At 42.0% G+C, this 17,189-nt stretch overlaps 1 protein-coding gene across 4 annotated transcripts in view; it reads right to left on the bottom strand.

Annotated features, from left to right (window-relative positions):
• Positions 1-17,189, bottom strand: part of FMN1 (formin 1) — a 405,926-nt gene that overhangs the window by 55,206 nt on the left and 333,531 nt on the right. For all 4 annotated transcript variants that reach the window (XM_068253927.1, XM_068253926.1, XM_068253928.1 and 1 more), the window contains 5 exons: positions 16,099-16,187; positions 8,741-8,870; positions 7,286-7,432; positions 6,307-6,366; positions 6,030-6,150 (listed from right to left, as the gene is read on the bottom strand). In XM_068253927.1, coding sequence (XP_068110028.1) covers positions 6,030-6,150; positions 6,307-6,366; positions 7,286-7,432; positions 8,741-8,870; positions 16,099-16,187 — 547 coding nt within the window. The remainder of the gene's footprint in view (positions 1-6,029; positions 6,151-6,306; positions 6,367-7,285; positions 7,433-8,740; positions 8,871-16,098; positions 16,188-17,189) is intronic.

A 17,189-nucleotide genomic window follows, 5' to 3' on the forward strand; every position in this document is an offset into this window, starting at 1 on the left:
ACTAATCCAAAATAAGTGTGTAGCTGATGGTGCAGTGGCCTTTGGTCCCTTAACTGCAAGCATGCACGTCAAAGCATAAGCAGAACTATTAAACTGTTTATTTTATGTCCCAGCATTAAAACTATCTCTTGCTAATCTTGGCCCTGTCCTTTGCTTCCACAAAACCCTTTTACCAAACTGAAATTTCTTTTCTTGGAGCTGTTAAGTTGTTGTTACACAAGCACTGGAAAAAGTATTTCTCCGATTAAACAAGCAAGCTCCATGGAGTTAAACACATGGCCTTACAGACGACTGAGAGGAATTTTGCTACGTTTGATGTCGATTTCCCACAGATTTGGTGTACACGGGCATGAAACCTCCCACCCAAAGTTCACTTTTATTATTGCTATGCACATCATATATTAACAAAATATCCATGCTGTTTACATTATTGTTATCATATCGTATTGCCCAGAAATTAAATATCCATTATTATCAGTCCAAGTCACAGAGCTGATTTTCCAAGGCTTTCTATTCCAGACTTTATGCTTATCTTTCCTCCCCTCCATTTCCCAGCAATATTCGTTTATTTGTAAAATATTTAAATTGAAGTTTCTAAATACTGAGAAGTGCTGCAGATTTCAAAGTCTATTCAGAGATAGGATAACGCACAAATTCTATGGAAAAATATAAAGGACAGCTTCTATTTTAGATACCATAGCAGTAATGCAACCATTTTCTGGTAAACCCATAACAGCACTATGCCTAAACACAGGCTTCAAGCACACCCAGTCGGATACCATGGAAAACAATTTATACGATCAGGAAAATACTTATCGGATAGCTTTATTAGTCTCAACTCAAAAATCTGGCATTGAAGAAATCTAAACACAGGTAAGCACCAGTCCTCTGTTTTGCATAAAAATATACATTTCAAGTTTTGTTAACGCACCTTTTAGCAGAATACCTGCTGATGCCAAAGACTGGCCAATTCCATACCCCTTTCCACCAGCAATAATCCTTGATTGTAGGGCATGTCCACAAGCAATGAAACATGTTAGCATTAAGGCCCATACACACGTCGGATTTGCGCGAACGACGGGTCGTTTGAACGTTCCGTCGTTCGCACGTTTCCGCATGAAATCCGGCGTGTGTACAGACTATCATTCGGGAGATAAGACTGGTTACCAGCGATCCGCCCGGCGGATCGTTGGTAACCAGTCTTATCTCCCGAACGATAGTCTGTACACACGCCGGATTTCATGCGGAAACGTGCGAACGACGGAACGTTCAAACGACCCGTCGTTCGCGCAAATCCGACGTGTGTATGGGCCTTTAGGCAAATTTGCACTTCGGACAAAATTGGTTATAGTGAGTTGGGGGCAGCTTATACTCTAAATTAAAAGAATATTTCGCCCTGTATCATTTTAAAATAAGATTCATTCTCCATTTCACTCACAATTAAGTTCTGTATCAATTGATTACCTAGCACAATTTTAATACTTATCTCTGGGTCTGGAATATCTTTCTCACAATTTCAGGAGTCCATTTTCCACAGTTGGGTTCCATCAAATTACTCTAGATTTCAGTTAACAACCTTTTATATATTGTAGAAGATAGCAATTTGTCAAAATCATTCATGCACCAGACCTTAGACATGTCCCTTAGATTAGATCTAACAAAATCTCTAAATTGGGCATAGTATAAGAAGTTTGACCTTGGCAGACTATGAACTACACAGTTCATAAAAACTGTACCATCTATGAACTTGCAGATTAAGCCTATGTCCCAGCATTGAAATTCTTTTTTCTCCTATTCCAGATAGCCTTTATGGGCTAGGCTAGCAGGGAAGCCCGCATGTCTCCAAATGGCATGTATTTCAACAGTCATGGATAGACTACTTTTTCCTGATCTCCCTCCAAGCCATCCAAGTATCTTTGTTATATCCAGTTTCAATTGGGGGGGGGGGGGGTGTCTATAGGGGGTGTAGAGGGTTGCTAATAATGACCAAGGTTCAGCACAGGTGGTTTCCAATTCAATAGTAGAGAAAATAATTGTTTGTTTCATCCAGTCATGTACATGTCTACATAAACATGCCAAATTATAAGATTGGACATCCGGACGTCACACGCCAGCCTCTTATTTTGGGCATTTTTAATTGAAATAGGGCGACCCTGGTTTTTTTTTTTTTACACTTTGAAAAGTCAATTTAAAGATAAGATGAAATATTATCTCCTAGTAGAAAACTTAGAAGAAAATTTTACCTGCATATAAGCCTTAGTGTTGCTCTAGTTATCAATAACCTGGATGTGTTTTTTTTTTATTGATTTTAGTAGGGTTTTAAATGTAAACCTCAGGCAGTATAAACAGAGATTACAATAAACTACATGATCAAAGCTCATCTATGGTGAAAACTACATGAGTAAATGGTCAGCAGTTTAAAAGACTGTAGCACATAGGTGGAACACAGATAAAGGGAACCTGAAGTGAAAATAAACTTATGAAATAATGAATTGTATGTGTAGTAAAGCTAATGGTAGCCATAAATCTAGCGATGTATGGGCAGATTCGACCAAGAGACAAATCTCTCTCTTATCGAATCTGATGAGAGAGATCTGTCAGCTGCCCATACACCACAGGCGGATTCCTGATCAATTTCAGCATGAAATCTCTTGGGAATCGGCCTTGTGTGCTGCATACGTCCGTCTCGACGCTGTCCCCTAAAGTCAATGTCCCCCCAGTGACCCCTGGAAAGTCAATGCATTACCTCTCCACGGCCTCCACTCGTCCCCTGCTGGCTTCCAGGATACCTTCTGCGCGATCGAAAATGCGACCAATTTACGTCCCGAAACTGGTCGCATTGTTGGTCGGGCATGCACTTGGCGGCACAGATTTTTATCCATTTCAATTATATTAAACGCATTGGATGTTCAATCGGCCGCCAAGTTGCCCGATGTATGGCCACCTTTAGAAATAGAACATTAATAGCAAAGAAACAATTCATATATTGTTTCCAGTACAGGAAGAGTTAAGAAACTTCAGTTATCTATGCAAAAGAGCTTCTCTTTTCTGGAGCATTATACATCAAAGAAACAGTGACAGACAGCTTCAGAGATGTTCAAAGGGTCATTAGCTCTGCAAACCACCCTCTGTATTTTAAACTATACGACAGAGCAAAGTTCAAATATGACAATATGATGCAATGCTATAAAAAATGTTATAACACAGAAAAATAAAAATATGAGACTAATTTATATGCTACAAATGGGAAGACGCAGGCACATGTACCATCTGTCCTGTACCAAAGTGGCCAATTTGCATCGTCCTGGACGTGGAACGCAGCGTGACCAAGTGTTCGGGAGGACATGAAACAGCTGTCACTTATCCCTCCATCATCCCCGATCTCTTACCTCCACTACCACAGCTGACATCATGATGCAAGAGGTATCTCTTTGCTAGATGCATTTCAATATGGATATTACGTTGTCATGAGTGTTGCAATGGAACCACTTTGGTACAGGACGGATGGTGCATGTGCTTTTGTCTTCCCATTTGCTATATATGGATTTCTTCCTTCACTCCAACTGAACGGAGCACACGTCCAGCAGCACGATCCAGGGATGCAGCAGCAGTGGTGAGATTTATATTTGCTTTTGTTTGCACTTGCACACGACTCAAATCATTAATAACGGGCAGAGGCGGCCTTTGGGCGTGGCAAGTGGGGCGACCGCCCCAGGCCCCGCACATGAAGAGGGCCCCGCATGTCATGCCCGCCATACCATGCTCATTTTGGTGGTGGAAAGGAAAGGTCTACAGAAGTCTAGCTGTTCTGAGCAGTGTCATTTACAAATACTCAGATTTTCCTATTTTGTTTTACACACCTTATATTTTGCACCAACCCCCCTTTTATTGCCCAGGTTTTCCTCTTCAGCATGCTTTACTGTACTATGCTGTTTGCATTTTTGTAATGAATTTCTGCACTGACATGAAGCTTGCCAAATGTCAGATTAGGGTAACATGCAAGAGCCTCAGCCTGAGGGCCCCAGGGGCATTTAGAAGCATGGACTGGAGCTAGAGGAGGCTAAGGCTGTAGCTTCCAGACTGGCTGGGGATTGGTGCTAGGTTTCATGGGAAGCTAGGGAGAGGTAGAGGCTGGCTGGGGAGTTAGGGATAGGTACAGTTTGATTACATAACGTATTGTAATTGTTCCTATATTGGTTGGCTTAGTTTTAAACAGTAATAAGGCATACTGCTTTAGAGGTGGACAAGCCCTTGACTGTGGTGGTACGGTACATGGCCTTCACTTATGGCTCCAGGCCCCGCATGTGACACTCGCCCCAGGCCCCGCGTACTCTAAGGCCGCCGTGCCACACAACTTTTTCTTCAGTGTTGTAATTTCTTTGCTACTAATGTTCTATTCCTTATCCGTACTACACATACAACAATTCATTACATCAAGTTTTTTTTTTTCACTTCAGTGTCACTTTAATGAAGTCAACGAGGGAAGACTGACAAGGGAAGACTGAAAAGCGGAGACTGATTGCCACCTTAATCTACTAGAAGATATTTGCGATGTGGCAGAAAAATGGAGTGCCTGTACGAATTCCATGGAAAAAGAATGAGAACTAAAACGAGCACATATAAACTGAATACAGATAGTGTCCTGTCTGAGATCTGAGCCTGAGACCCAGCGATGCAAAAAAAAAAAAAAAAAAAAAAAAAAAAAAAAAAAAAAAAAAAAGAGTACTAGCCACTTAGCCATCATGCTGCCTGCATGCCACAGGTCAAGGCCTTGTCTTTATTATGCTGTAGAATACAGTTCCTTATCAGGTTTCAGATTTTGCAATTGAAGCATAAAAAGTGCATACCCCCCCCCCTTAAAATTAAATACATAGTGGGCCAAAACAATTACGGTGGAAGCTCTTACTGCTGCTCATTGCCTTCAGTGTCATTCCTGATTCTGATTCAGCATTTTTTAAAATTTTTATCGAGAGCATCCAAAGAATCTTCAGGGCCGTGAACAAGCACATTTGAACTGTCTGAATCTCAAATGCCCACTAAATGAAAGTGCTTGTGCACACCTTTCCTTTGTGTGCAAGTGTTTACTTACTGGGCATGCGTGGCTCAGAATTTGTGAAAGCCCAGTATGTTGCACCAGTGCACAGCCGCTTCTGAGCAAAAGGATTCGATTGTTCATGCAGGGGCATATTAAAACCAAACAGAATGGGAGAGACCCTGAGGCAACGAGCTGAAGTAAGGCCTTCTGTAGCAAGTACTCTGCCCCTGAGCAGAAATGTATTAGAGGTAATGGAGCCCTGAGCAAGGTAGTACATTTGGGCCCCCATTGTGGTCCCTCTTGGTAAGCTGAAGTGGAGAGAGGTCAAAGAAAGTGGCAGGTGGGCTCCTTGATGCCCACTGGGCCCCAGGCACCTTCCTAAGTTGCCTTGTGAATAATCCTGCTCTGCCCCTGAGTATTTAATTTTACATCTTTATTCTGCTTCAGGTATGCTTTTAACATTAGAAACACCAGCAGAACAAGCCTGGTTAATAAGAGGCCAATCTGAACTGCACTAGGCTATCATTAAAGAGGAACTTCAGCCTAAACAAACATACTGTCATTAAGTTACATTAGTTATGTTCATTAAAATAGATAGGTAATATAATCTCTTAACCACCCTGTTTTAAAAGATCAGACAAATGTTTGATTTCATGAGGGCAGCCATCTTTTAGGTTGAAAGGAGGTGACAGGGAGCATGAGACACAGTTCCAACTGTCCTGTGTGCTGATCACCCCTTCCAGTTGCTAGGCAACGTGAACAACAACATAGGAAATCCCATCATGCTTTGCACAGCATCAGGGAAAAAAAAGCCTGGGGAGTTTTCTTTGATGGGTGGAGCTTAGCTAAAAATACAGCTAAAAATGATGCTTTGGGAAGTTCTGATGCTGTGAAGCCTTTTCAGTTCTGCTGAGTAGATTTTTAGTCCGGAGGTTCACTTTAAGCATTCACAACACAAAAATAAAATGTATCAAGTTCAACAGCAACCTCTTACCTTTAAGATCTTTTTTCAACTTCCGTAAATCCTTTTCTAGGTCCTCAAACTTAACCTGTGAAGCTTGGAAAAATTCCTGAGGTTCAGGCAGTGGAAAAACGCTTCTCTCTGTTCCTGCATCCTATAAGATATACAAGTCTTAGCACAGACTTCTAATGCATATACAAATGACACTTTACAGTCACAACTTCACCTAACATTGGGCTATAAAGATAATTAAAGTTTTAAGCACACAAACAAAACAAAAAGATTAAAAAAATAAACTATAATCACTCACTTTGTCAAAATGTCGAAGATAATACTGAACAACGTAGTAAATAAGGCTGACACCATTTTCCTACAAAATAAAAGTACAAATATTACACGTTTTAATACAGATACATAACTGACATAAAAAAGTATTAACTAAACAGGGGTGCCCATTAGTTAGATCGAGATCAACCGTTAGATCGCGAAGGCCTTCATGGTAGATCCCGACCCCACTACATTTTCCATTCTGTATATACAAGTGTGCTCCTAAAATTGTACATAGGTAGATCATTTTGACTTGCTAATTTTTTAAAGTAGCTCACAAGGCGAAAGTGTGGGCACCTCTGAACTAAAAGCACACATTTGTGTCAAAGCTTTAGCAGTTTGTGTTCAAAATGAGGCCGCATGGTCCCTCGCTCTCTTCCTTCTGTCCTCTGCTATACGGCCCGGTAGCATGTCCACGACGCGCTTTGTCGCCAATGCTCGGCCCGGCCTCATAGCTGGGAACTCTCTGCATCTGCGCAGTAGCCATGAGCAGTTCTTATGACTAAGGTTTTCCCCAGTATAAGCCTGTGCCATCTCTTCCCTTCATAGCGTGCCATGGTGGCATAGTGGGTAGCACTCTTGCTTTGCAGCCCTGGGTCTCCAGTTCGAATCCCAGACAGGGCACTATCTGCATAGAGTTTGTATCTTCTACCTGCATCTTTGTGGGTTTCCTCCAGAAACTCCAGTATCCTCTCACATCCCAAAAACATACAGACAAGTTAACTGGCTTCTTTCTAAATTGGCCTTAGACTATGATGGACATGTGACTATGGTAGGTGTCTGCCTGACTGCCTAACTTCAGTGGAACTTGACAGTCTGTCACATGGCTGTATACCCCCATAAAGTGATGTAGAAGAAGTCAGTGCAATATAAATACTAAATAATAAAAATGTTGCAATCCAAGTACAGTATTTATATTTATGCTGGCCTCCTCCGCCTGCTGTCTGGGTGGTAAGTCTTACCCTGCTTTTGACATCTTTAAGTTTAGGAAGGATTTCCAGCCCAAATCCATCTGCTTGTCCACGTGTCCGGTTCCCCCCATTCATATAGTTTCCAAATGCTAGAACAACACCCATTATGTCCTTGACACTCTCCATTTCCAAGAGTCCCTGCAATACAAGAGCGAAAAACACTGAGTAATGGAGCTTTCTGCGTCTTACCGAATACTCTAAGATAATAAGGCGATAACCGCTTTGTCTAGGTGGCCTGACTTAGGTCCTGACAAAAGACTGCAGGTAAAACGTAACTAGGCAATTCTGTATCGTGGGGTGATAACACCAATGCATTGATTTCTACTACAATCATGCTCATGGCAAATGTAGATTTAACCCTACTAGGAATTGTAAGCCATCTCCATTTTGCCTGTATAACATTCTGCAGCTGCTATCAAAATATTGGGGATATGAAGATATGGCCTAATTTATGCTAGCCATACATACACATAAAATGCAATAGGGTTAATTTACTAAAGCTGGAGAACATTAAAGAAAACAACTGACCAAGCAAATCTAAATGGATTTACTACTTTTTATTTACAAAAAAAGTACTAGGTTTAAATGAAAAACTTGGTCATCAAGCAACATGGTGCTGATAAATTTCTCCAAAAATTCACTTGTTACACACACTTGAATTGAGGAACAAAGAGAGATAAATATAGAGTGAAATGAACTATATAACGCATTAAGTTTTAAACAATTGTATATGTTTTTGGGGGGGTACAGAGGAGGAAGACAATATCCTCTTTTTAAAAGTAAAAAATGTAAAACAAAATTATTTACAACACTGTTGTATCAGGATAAGAGCATTGCAACAGATATGGTCTCAAAGTACAAGGAGAGTGCTAAAGGATAGGGTTGGTGTTACGATCTGTGTCAATGCTATGCTCGACTCGATATTTGGATGTTCAAATTTGGATCACTCCGAACCGAAAACGGTGCTCGATCCTCTCCTCCATCTTGGTTGTGGCAGAGTTTTTGTTTCAAAAAGATCTTGTAGTTTGCAAAAATAAAAAAGTTCAAAGAAAAAGTGGTTTCTAAGCTTGGTAAAATGACATTTTGCTGCGGCACACTTTAATATATACCAAGTTTTATATTTTTTATATACATTTTATAAATTTTAGGAAAACTGACAGCGTGAGCCATTCTCAGCCTCTGTAACCTTTTGTCACCCATGGAGACTGGTATAGCCAGAATTCAAAGCCTGGACCACTTGGGGCTTCGTACCCTGTTGGGGTTGCAGAGGATGATGAAGGAAGCCTCTTTAGGAGCCAGAGGCTTCCCCCCACGTAAGGTAAGTATTTGATATTCTTCAATTTATTAAGTCACAGGTTTACTTTAAATCTTAGAATCACCCCAGCAATGTTGTAAGGAAGGTGATGTGCTTACCATGCTCTCTACAATGTAGTCAGATGTACTTACATCACAAGCCTTGATAACCGTGTCTATTTTTCGATGAACTGAGACAATCCCTTCAGCAAAGACCGACTGGAAAATTATGCATTTTGATCGCTCCACAAAATTTGGGATCTGAGAGAGTTCATACAGAAACCTACATAAAGAAAATAGAATTTCAATGTTTTCATAATAACAAAAAACCCTAGCTTATTTTGACTATGGAATGCCAGTTGCTGTGCTTCAGGTTGCCATGTCATACGATTGTATTTGCCATATAATAGAAACAATACATTTTTGTCTTATCCATTAATGATTGGGCAGCATGGTGGCATAGTGGTTAGCGATCTCGCCTTGCAACGCTGGGTTCCTGGTTTGAATCCCAGCCAGGTCCCCATCTGCAACGAGTTTGTATGTTCTCCCTGTGTCTGTGTGGGTTTCTTCTGGGCACTCCAGTTTCCTCCCACATCCCAAAAACATACAGATAAGTTAATTGGCTTCCCCCTAAATTGGCCCAAGACAACCATACATACACCACATGATACATAAATAGACATAGGACTATGGTAGGGATTGGCTTGTGAGCTCCTCTGAGGGACAGTTCGTGACAAGACTATAGGCTGCGGAAGATGTCGGCGCTATATTATTATTAATAATAATAATAATAATAATAATAATAATACGTCCCATCATTTGTGGGTTGTATAGACACAACACCAAGTTTTAACTAGTTTAGCTAGGGAAGATGACCAGACTACTGTCTGAAGCACACAGTCTAAAGGAGAATGCTATAAAAAAAATTTAATTGGAAATTAAGTATCAACAATATTTATTTCTACTTTTGCAAAAAGCTTTGTTCTTCAATAGTAATCCAAATCCAGTTTTACCCCCCTCTGGTCAAACCACTAGGATTTGTCCCAACAACACCAGTGCTCAGTCTTACAGGGACACCACCTCCTGTAGTCCACTTTATCAATATAGAAATAAAACAGCACACCACGGGTTAGCAGCTGCGGTCATCTTTCCCTTTATACGGAATAGCCTCCCAGTTCCTGTCGCTGAAAAACATCCCCACAGCATGACTGTAATGATCTGCTCTGCTGTCTGCACAGGCAGACAGCTTTTTGACCATTTTGTAGCTTTCCTCTGGAAAGGAGACCTGTCTTCACTCTGCAACTTGACCTGTCTTCACTATGCAACTTGCTGAGCTGCTGTTCTGGTGAGGAATTTGCATCCACTTGGCATGCAAATTGCTTGTCTGCTTCCTCTGATGGCTTGCAGTATAAAAACCATTTCTTCCCAGAATTCCTTGCTGGTCATGATGGTTTGTTCCTGCTAACTCACCTGGAGTATCAGCCTTTGCTATTGTTTGCTAAGATTATCTTAGAGTAATTCCTTGGGACTGCACTAGGCATCCCTTCTAGCGTAGTCAGGTTGTATTATCTGTTTTGCCCTGTACTGTCTATCTGTTGCGATTGTCTTGTCGCCAGCGGCGGTCGACAGGAAATCATTCTGTCTGTCCTCCGTCTTAAGGGTGCAAGCCAGAGCAGCGGTTGCTACTGGTTGATTCATCTGTTGTCTGTCTGGATCGCATCCGCTCTAGCGGTAGTTCCTTCTGTGCTCTGTCTAGGAGTGTAGGCCAGAGCTGTGGTTGCTGCTGGCTACTCCTTCTCTCTGTCTTGTCTGGTACGAACGCTTGCTGTAGGCTCGGTGAGGTAACTGGTTAGTTAGGGTGGCACGCTTTTCACTGGGCGCCCAACGCGCGGTGCTCGTGTCTTTAACGCGTTAGCTGTTGCGAATGAGTGCGGAGTTCGCGTTTAGCTAGCGTTTGTTATTTTCTTTGACGTTCTGATCATTGTTATTTGCTATGTCTTTCTTGCTACACTTGTGCTTTGTCTAATTCGGTCTTGTGTCACTATTGGCAATCGCCACTCTTGTGATTGCGTTCCCACTTCGTTTCCGCTGTTGTGTGTTCACCATCGCTGGGTGGTGACTAGATTGGTGGACACACATACAGTCTGTCTCTGTGCTCTCTCTCTTTAAGGGCTATCTTGCCCTGCATTGCTTCAACTCGTACAATTCCCATCTGCCATCTGTGGCAGTACAGAGGCTGTGTTCCTCTGCACACCACCGCTCCATCTGCCGGTGGGAATTTCCCTCTACAGGTGCATAGCACCATAGCTGGGTTCTGTTAAATTACACGCTTGTGGAGGACTTCCGCAGTGTCAGCGCGCATCTTGTGCGCTGACCACGGAAATTATTCCGCAATCGTTACAATGACGCTGCCACCACCATGCTTCACTGTAGGGCTGGTATTGGTCTGGTGACGAGCGGTACCTGGTTTCCTCCAAATAGGACACCTGCCATTCATCACAAGGAGTTCAATCTTTGTCTCATCAGACCAGAGATTTTATTTCTCATGGTCTGAGAATCCTTCAGGTGCCTTTTGGCAAATTCCAGATGGGCGGTTATGTGCCTCTGGCCACTCTATCATACAGCTCTGATTGGTGGATTGCTGCAGAGATGATTGTCCTTCCGGAAGATTTTCCTCACTCCACAGAGGACATCTGGAGCTCTGATAGAGTGACCTAAGGTTCATGTCAGCTCCATGACTAAGGCCCTTCTCCCCGGATCAGTTTAGATGGCCAGCCAGCTCTCGGAAGAGTCCTAGTGGTTTTGAACTTCTTCCACTTATGAAGGATAGAGACCACTGTGCTTATTGGGACCTTCAAAGCAGCAGAAATGTTTCTGTGACCTTTCCCAGATTTGTGCTTCGAGACAATCCTGTTTCGAAGGTCTACAAACTATTTATTTGACTTCATGCTTGGCTTGTGCTCTGACACACGATCAACTGTTGGACCTTCTATAGACAGGTGTGCGCCTTTCCAAATCATGTCCAATCAACTGAATTAACCATAGGTGGATTCAAATTCAGCTGAAGAAACATCTCAAGGGTGATCAGGGGAAACAGGATGCACATGAGCTCACTTTTGAGATTCATAAAAAAGGCTCTAAATACTTATGTGCATGTGATTTTTTTAATTTTTAATAAATTAGCAAAAATCTAAAGTAAATGTTCTCTAGGTTGTCATTGTGGGGTGTTGTGTGTAGAATTCTGAGAAAAAAATGTCCCATAAAATGTGGAAAAAGTGATGCGCTGTGAATACTTTCCGGATACACTGTAAATTGTACATAAAGGAAACTCCAAATTAATGTCTATTCCATAGAAACCTGAAAAATTATTCTGCTTTCATACAGTGCATATTTACCCTCTTAATCAAGAATTCTATTTAAACAACATTACCCAATATTTAAATTACCTATTTTCATATTTAAGAACTAACTATACAGAAGTCCTTATAGCCACTCCGTGTGTACAGCAAACAGAGGCGCCAAAAGAATAAAATAGTTAAAATTGCTAATGAGGCCGTGGTGGACTTACCTCCTTGAAGCAAACACAAAACTCAATTTCAAAAATACAAATTTATTGACATACTCCAAAACAGTTTGAGTATTTTTGAGTACACTGCTTTGGAGTATGCCAATAAATGTATGCGTTTTTCAAATTGACAGTTTTGTGTCTGCTTCAAGGAGGTAAGTCCATCACTGCCTCCTTAGCAATTTTATTCTTTTGGTGGCTTGGTTTGCTGTATACAATACTTGTGTCCGCCCCTGGTGGAGGGGTGCTGTATCCCTTTCTTCTGATCTACAGAGAGCGACTTCTTAATCCTGAGTGGAGACAGGTCTAATCTCCCCACCTGCATGTACAGTGGTTGCCTAGGAGGTAACCCTGGTTTGTATTATTCTACTTACTTGCATTCATCTATCCTACACCAGTACTTACTACACTATATTGGGATCACGGTGTCCCCATTTTTGTGTTTTTATATAGCCACTTCAACAGGCATCAACACCACCCAACCAGCTGTGTGACACATGCTATTTAAATAAATTAGTACATCAGACAAAATGATTCTTTGCTTAATAGTTTCACGGATATTAGAGCTGTCCATAAAAGCAACAGAGTTGCTGGGCTCTGTCTGGGAGAACTGTTAATCATGAACACAAATATTAAAAAAACCTCTAAAACTCCATTTAAACTCGCTCTATGATACCGTTTTTACTGAAGCAAATTCCTGCTTTGAAAGTGTGCAGTCACATTCAGTTTTTAACATAGCCAAGCTAGCTATCAACTATCCCACTATGAAATGCAATCATTTCATTAGATCCTAAAATAATTGTTTAAACGCTTCCGGACCACGTTAGTTAAAATCTACATCCTGCAGGTGCCTGCGTGGCTCTGACAGGACGTAGTTTTCACCGCGTGCACCCGCAGCTACCACCGATTGCGTTGCCTTCTCCCTGCTGGAGTTCACTTGCTCTGCCATCTATAAGATGGCAAAGCTCTACAAGCAGATCAGGAGCCGCTTTTAAAACTACTACATACAAGTGTTGTATTATTATGTTGGACCCAAAATCCTTCCATAGCTTCTGAATGCATAGGTCAACAGAATGCATTTATATAGACTAACCCCTTATCCATCCCTTGACACCAGCTTTGAGTGGGAATTATAACATACAACAGAAGTCTAAAGGCAGCAATCAACAAATTCTTGACTGTACAATTTTTATAAATCTACGTAATAGAAGAGTAAACTAAGTGAAAAGATTTTGTATGAATACTTTACATTGCCTCATTTTACATAGATATGAAAAGATTGCACAATTAAGATTGTATTATTGATTGGCACTTTTAACCTCCTTAGCGGTATGCCCGACCCTGTGTCGGGCATACCGCTCTGTGGCCCCAGGAGTCACCTATAATAAAATGTTTTAACCAAATGACTTTAAAGCCTTTAGCTAGCACTAGGCTATTTAGTTTAAGTATTGGGCACCCGTTGCTCCTCTGCGATCCCCCCTTTGTTACGTTACTCCCCCTGGATCCAGCGATCGCGCAGCCTCCTGGCACTGCTCCGGTCTCTCTATGGGAAGGATTGGGTTTGTGCATGACATGACGTCGGCGACGTCATGATGTCATATGCGATCCTCCCCATAGTGAAGACCAGAGCTGTCCGGAGAGGCTGTGCCGATCGCTGGATCCAGGCTGAGTAACTTATAAATGGGGGGCGGCGGGGATCGGGGGGTGCCGGGCATTTGTACTAGCTAGCCTAGTGCTAGCTAGAGGGTTTTTGGCTGCGGGATCTCTGGGGGGGACTGGCGGGCAAGAAATTGCAAAACCTACTGAGCGGCGTAACGCTCAGGAGGTTAAAGTACACCAGTAGTCTAAAATTAATTTAAAATTAGATACTTGCCTCGGGAGAGGGAAGCCTTTGGATCCTAATGAGGCTTCCACAGTCTCCCTCCACCAGCCTAATCAAGCGCTGGCACACCCGCACAGACAATCTTTACATTTCCCGGCTTGTGCACATGCACTAGCTGCTTTCTGCTTGGGCTCTAGCGGAAATAATAATAATCCAATCCAAACATTTATATAGTGCTTTTCTCCTGTCGGACTCAAAGCGCTCAAGAGCTGCAGCCACTGGGACGCGCTCAAGAGGCCACCCTGCAGTGTTAGGGAGTCTTGCCTTGAACTCCTTACTGAATAGGTACTTGACCTAGCCAGGATTCGAACCCTGGTCTCCCATGTCAAAGGCAGAGCCCTTAACCAGTACACTATCCAGTCAAGTCTAATCAGGTCTGCTCTATTGTGCAGGCGCAGACGGTTCATGCCTGCACAGTAGAGCTGTCCTGATGAGGCTCAGCTATTTCTGCTATTTTTCCCCTTCAGATACACTTAAAGAGGAACTCCTAATTATGTATAAATAATTTAGTTAGTGTTTACCCATTGTAAAATAGTTCCTCTCCCTGATTTACATTTTGAAATTTATCACATGGCATCATTTTTACGGCTGGCATGTGAGGTCAGTGGAAGGAGAAGTGGCTTTCCTTTTTTTGGCAGTTGGAACCAGCTGTTATTTCCTACATTGCAACAAGACTCCCAGATTGTGATGTCAGAACCCTGGTGCTCACATGACACTGGGGGAGGGGTTTTCACCACAATATCAGCCATACAGAGCCTCCTGATGATCCGTTTGAGAAAAGGAAAATATTTCTCATGGGAAAGGGGGTTGGGATGAAGTTCAATTCTTGGTTACAGTTTCTCTTTAAAAAGAACAAAGAGGGCAGTGTGCATTGTACTAGACACTACTACAGCAACTGAATAAACCAATTTAGAAAAGTTGGTTAGCTGCAACATGACTAGTATTAGTGCAACAGACTAGTAGTACTGCAACAGTATGCACAGGTATGGCAAACATCCATTATCTACCATATGCAACTGGTAGAAAATCATGTGGAGTTTGCCCACAGTCTTTCAATGCATAACCTACAGTTAAACGCTTTTCAAAGTTGAGGGAAATGGCTTATGTAACTAGATGTATACTCAAAGCCTTCTGCATAAACTAGTATGTATTATGTACATCTACTATAACCAGATGTGATTCACTTTTTTCCAGGCCCTCATAAAAAAGAAACAACAACATTTGAGTGGCAGAAAATAAAAAATAAAGATGAAGTCATGTACTGATAGTAGTGTTTTATGTTAGTACAGAGGCAATGTATAGCCAAGGGTACAATATACTCATAGTACAGTGTGGTGCATAGGCTGGTACTGCCAGATTCGGACACTGGTCAGGATTAGATTAACTAGAAGCATTTTGACTATGGTAAATAAGGATTTCTCAGCCTGCAAATGAAATCTTTTCTTTGGTGAACATTTCTCTCCTGAGGTAGTAGTGGAAGATAGATGAGAGATGGCTGAACATCTGACTACAAAGTAGAAAGTGTGTGTGCGCATTCAGATTAACTATTTGGGCTGAGTAAAAATAAATGGCGTTTAGGATGTAATATTCACCCAACAATGTATTGTAGTCCTAGCTGCAAGTAGGTACCGTATACAGGTAGTCCCTGGTTAAGGAATGAGATAGGGACTGTAGGTTCATTCTTAACCTGAATCTGTTCTTAAGTCGGAACATTGTGCCATCTCTGTCCCCTGTACCTCCTCTGTGCCTCGGTGCCTCCAGTGTCCCCTCTGCCCTTTGTACCTGTTTATACAAGTTTAAAAGCCATTTTTTCTTTGATTTTTTTTTTTTATCAATTTTCTCGAAAACTACAAGTCCGATTTGAAAGAAAATCGTATCGGCGGGTCGTTTGTAAGTCAGGCATTCGTAAGTCGGGGACTACCTGTATTTTAAATAATTTGTCAAGTCTGTGAAATCATAGCTGACTGAAAACCGAAATACAAGTTCTATAAACATTAGGAAATAGCTAAAGTGTTTACACTAACCAGTAATGTATCTGTAATTTATTACTGTACAATAACTTACTGTTCAGGTTTGTCCAGCAACTTCACATCTTCTGCTGCAGAGGTCTCATAGTGTTTTCTGATGGTTTCCAGCTCTTCTGATTGTGCCCTCTGTGAAAGCACAAAAAGAGAATAAATGACTACAAAGGATTGAAACAGCAGGTTCAGACAATAGGAGGGGGGGGGGGGGGGGGGAATAAAACATGGAACTGGCCTTTACAGATTGTGGATCAAACAACAACAACAACAAAAAACAGACATGGCTCTCTTATTCCGCAAATGTTGTTTCAACCAGCGAAGGTGAGAAACGCCATTGTGTTTTCTCTGTCTCAAATAGAGAAAACACAATGACATTTTTTCAGCATGGGGCGGGCTATGTGCCAGAAGGTGACAGACACGGAGCCCCAGGACTGATTTAGAAGAAGACTCAGGTTGCAATTATAACTTTACAGGAGAAGAGGACCTAGTGAATAAGCGATGTACACCAGAGGTCTGATTTAAGGTAGGGTTAAGCTCTCCAAATCGGAACAGTCCCAAGTGCTGATTTTTGCATTGGTATTCGGCAATTCTGCATACAAACACAAAAACATGGAAAATGCCCTGTTCTGAGTACCGTGTTCAGTTTCTCCATTGAAGTCGACAGCACCGACTTCCGCAGTTAATAGCAAAGCCCCCATACATGATATCACCACTGTGTAGTTTTTGAGAAAATAGATTTTAAAGTTTCATAGATAAAAGGTTTTAGAAACTGGGTAAAATTAAACTTTACTGCGGTACACTGTACTGCATTCCGAGTTCTGTGTACACCTTTCATGAAAACTGACAGCGTGGGGTTCCCCCTCCCAAGCATCTTTAACCCTTAGAATAGCCAGAGTACTAGCCCGCATGGTCCATGGTATGGAAGGGCTCTGGAGGAGAGGGGTGGTCAAGTCTTCCCCTCTCCCCCAGAGCCCTTGTTCAATCCATGGACAAGGGGCTCTTCCCTACAGCCGATGCCCAAGAGGGGGTGGAGGCCGTTGATGCCCTGGGGAGGAGGTTCATGATGGCATACAGGGGTCCCCTTTAACCACTCTGCGACCGCCTAACACGGATGGGGGCATGCAGAGTGGCTCC

Source organism: Hyperolius riggenbachi, chromosome 9, assembly GCF_040937935.1.
Source record: "Hyperolius riggenbachi isolate aHypRig1 chromosome 9, aHypRig1.pri, whole genome shotgun sequence".
NCBI classification, from domain to species: Eukaryota; Metazoa; Chordata; class Amphibia; order Anura; family Hyperoliidae; genus Hyperolius; species Hyperolius riggenbachi.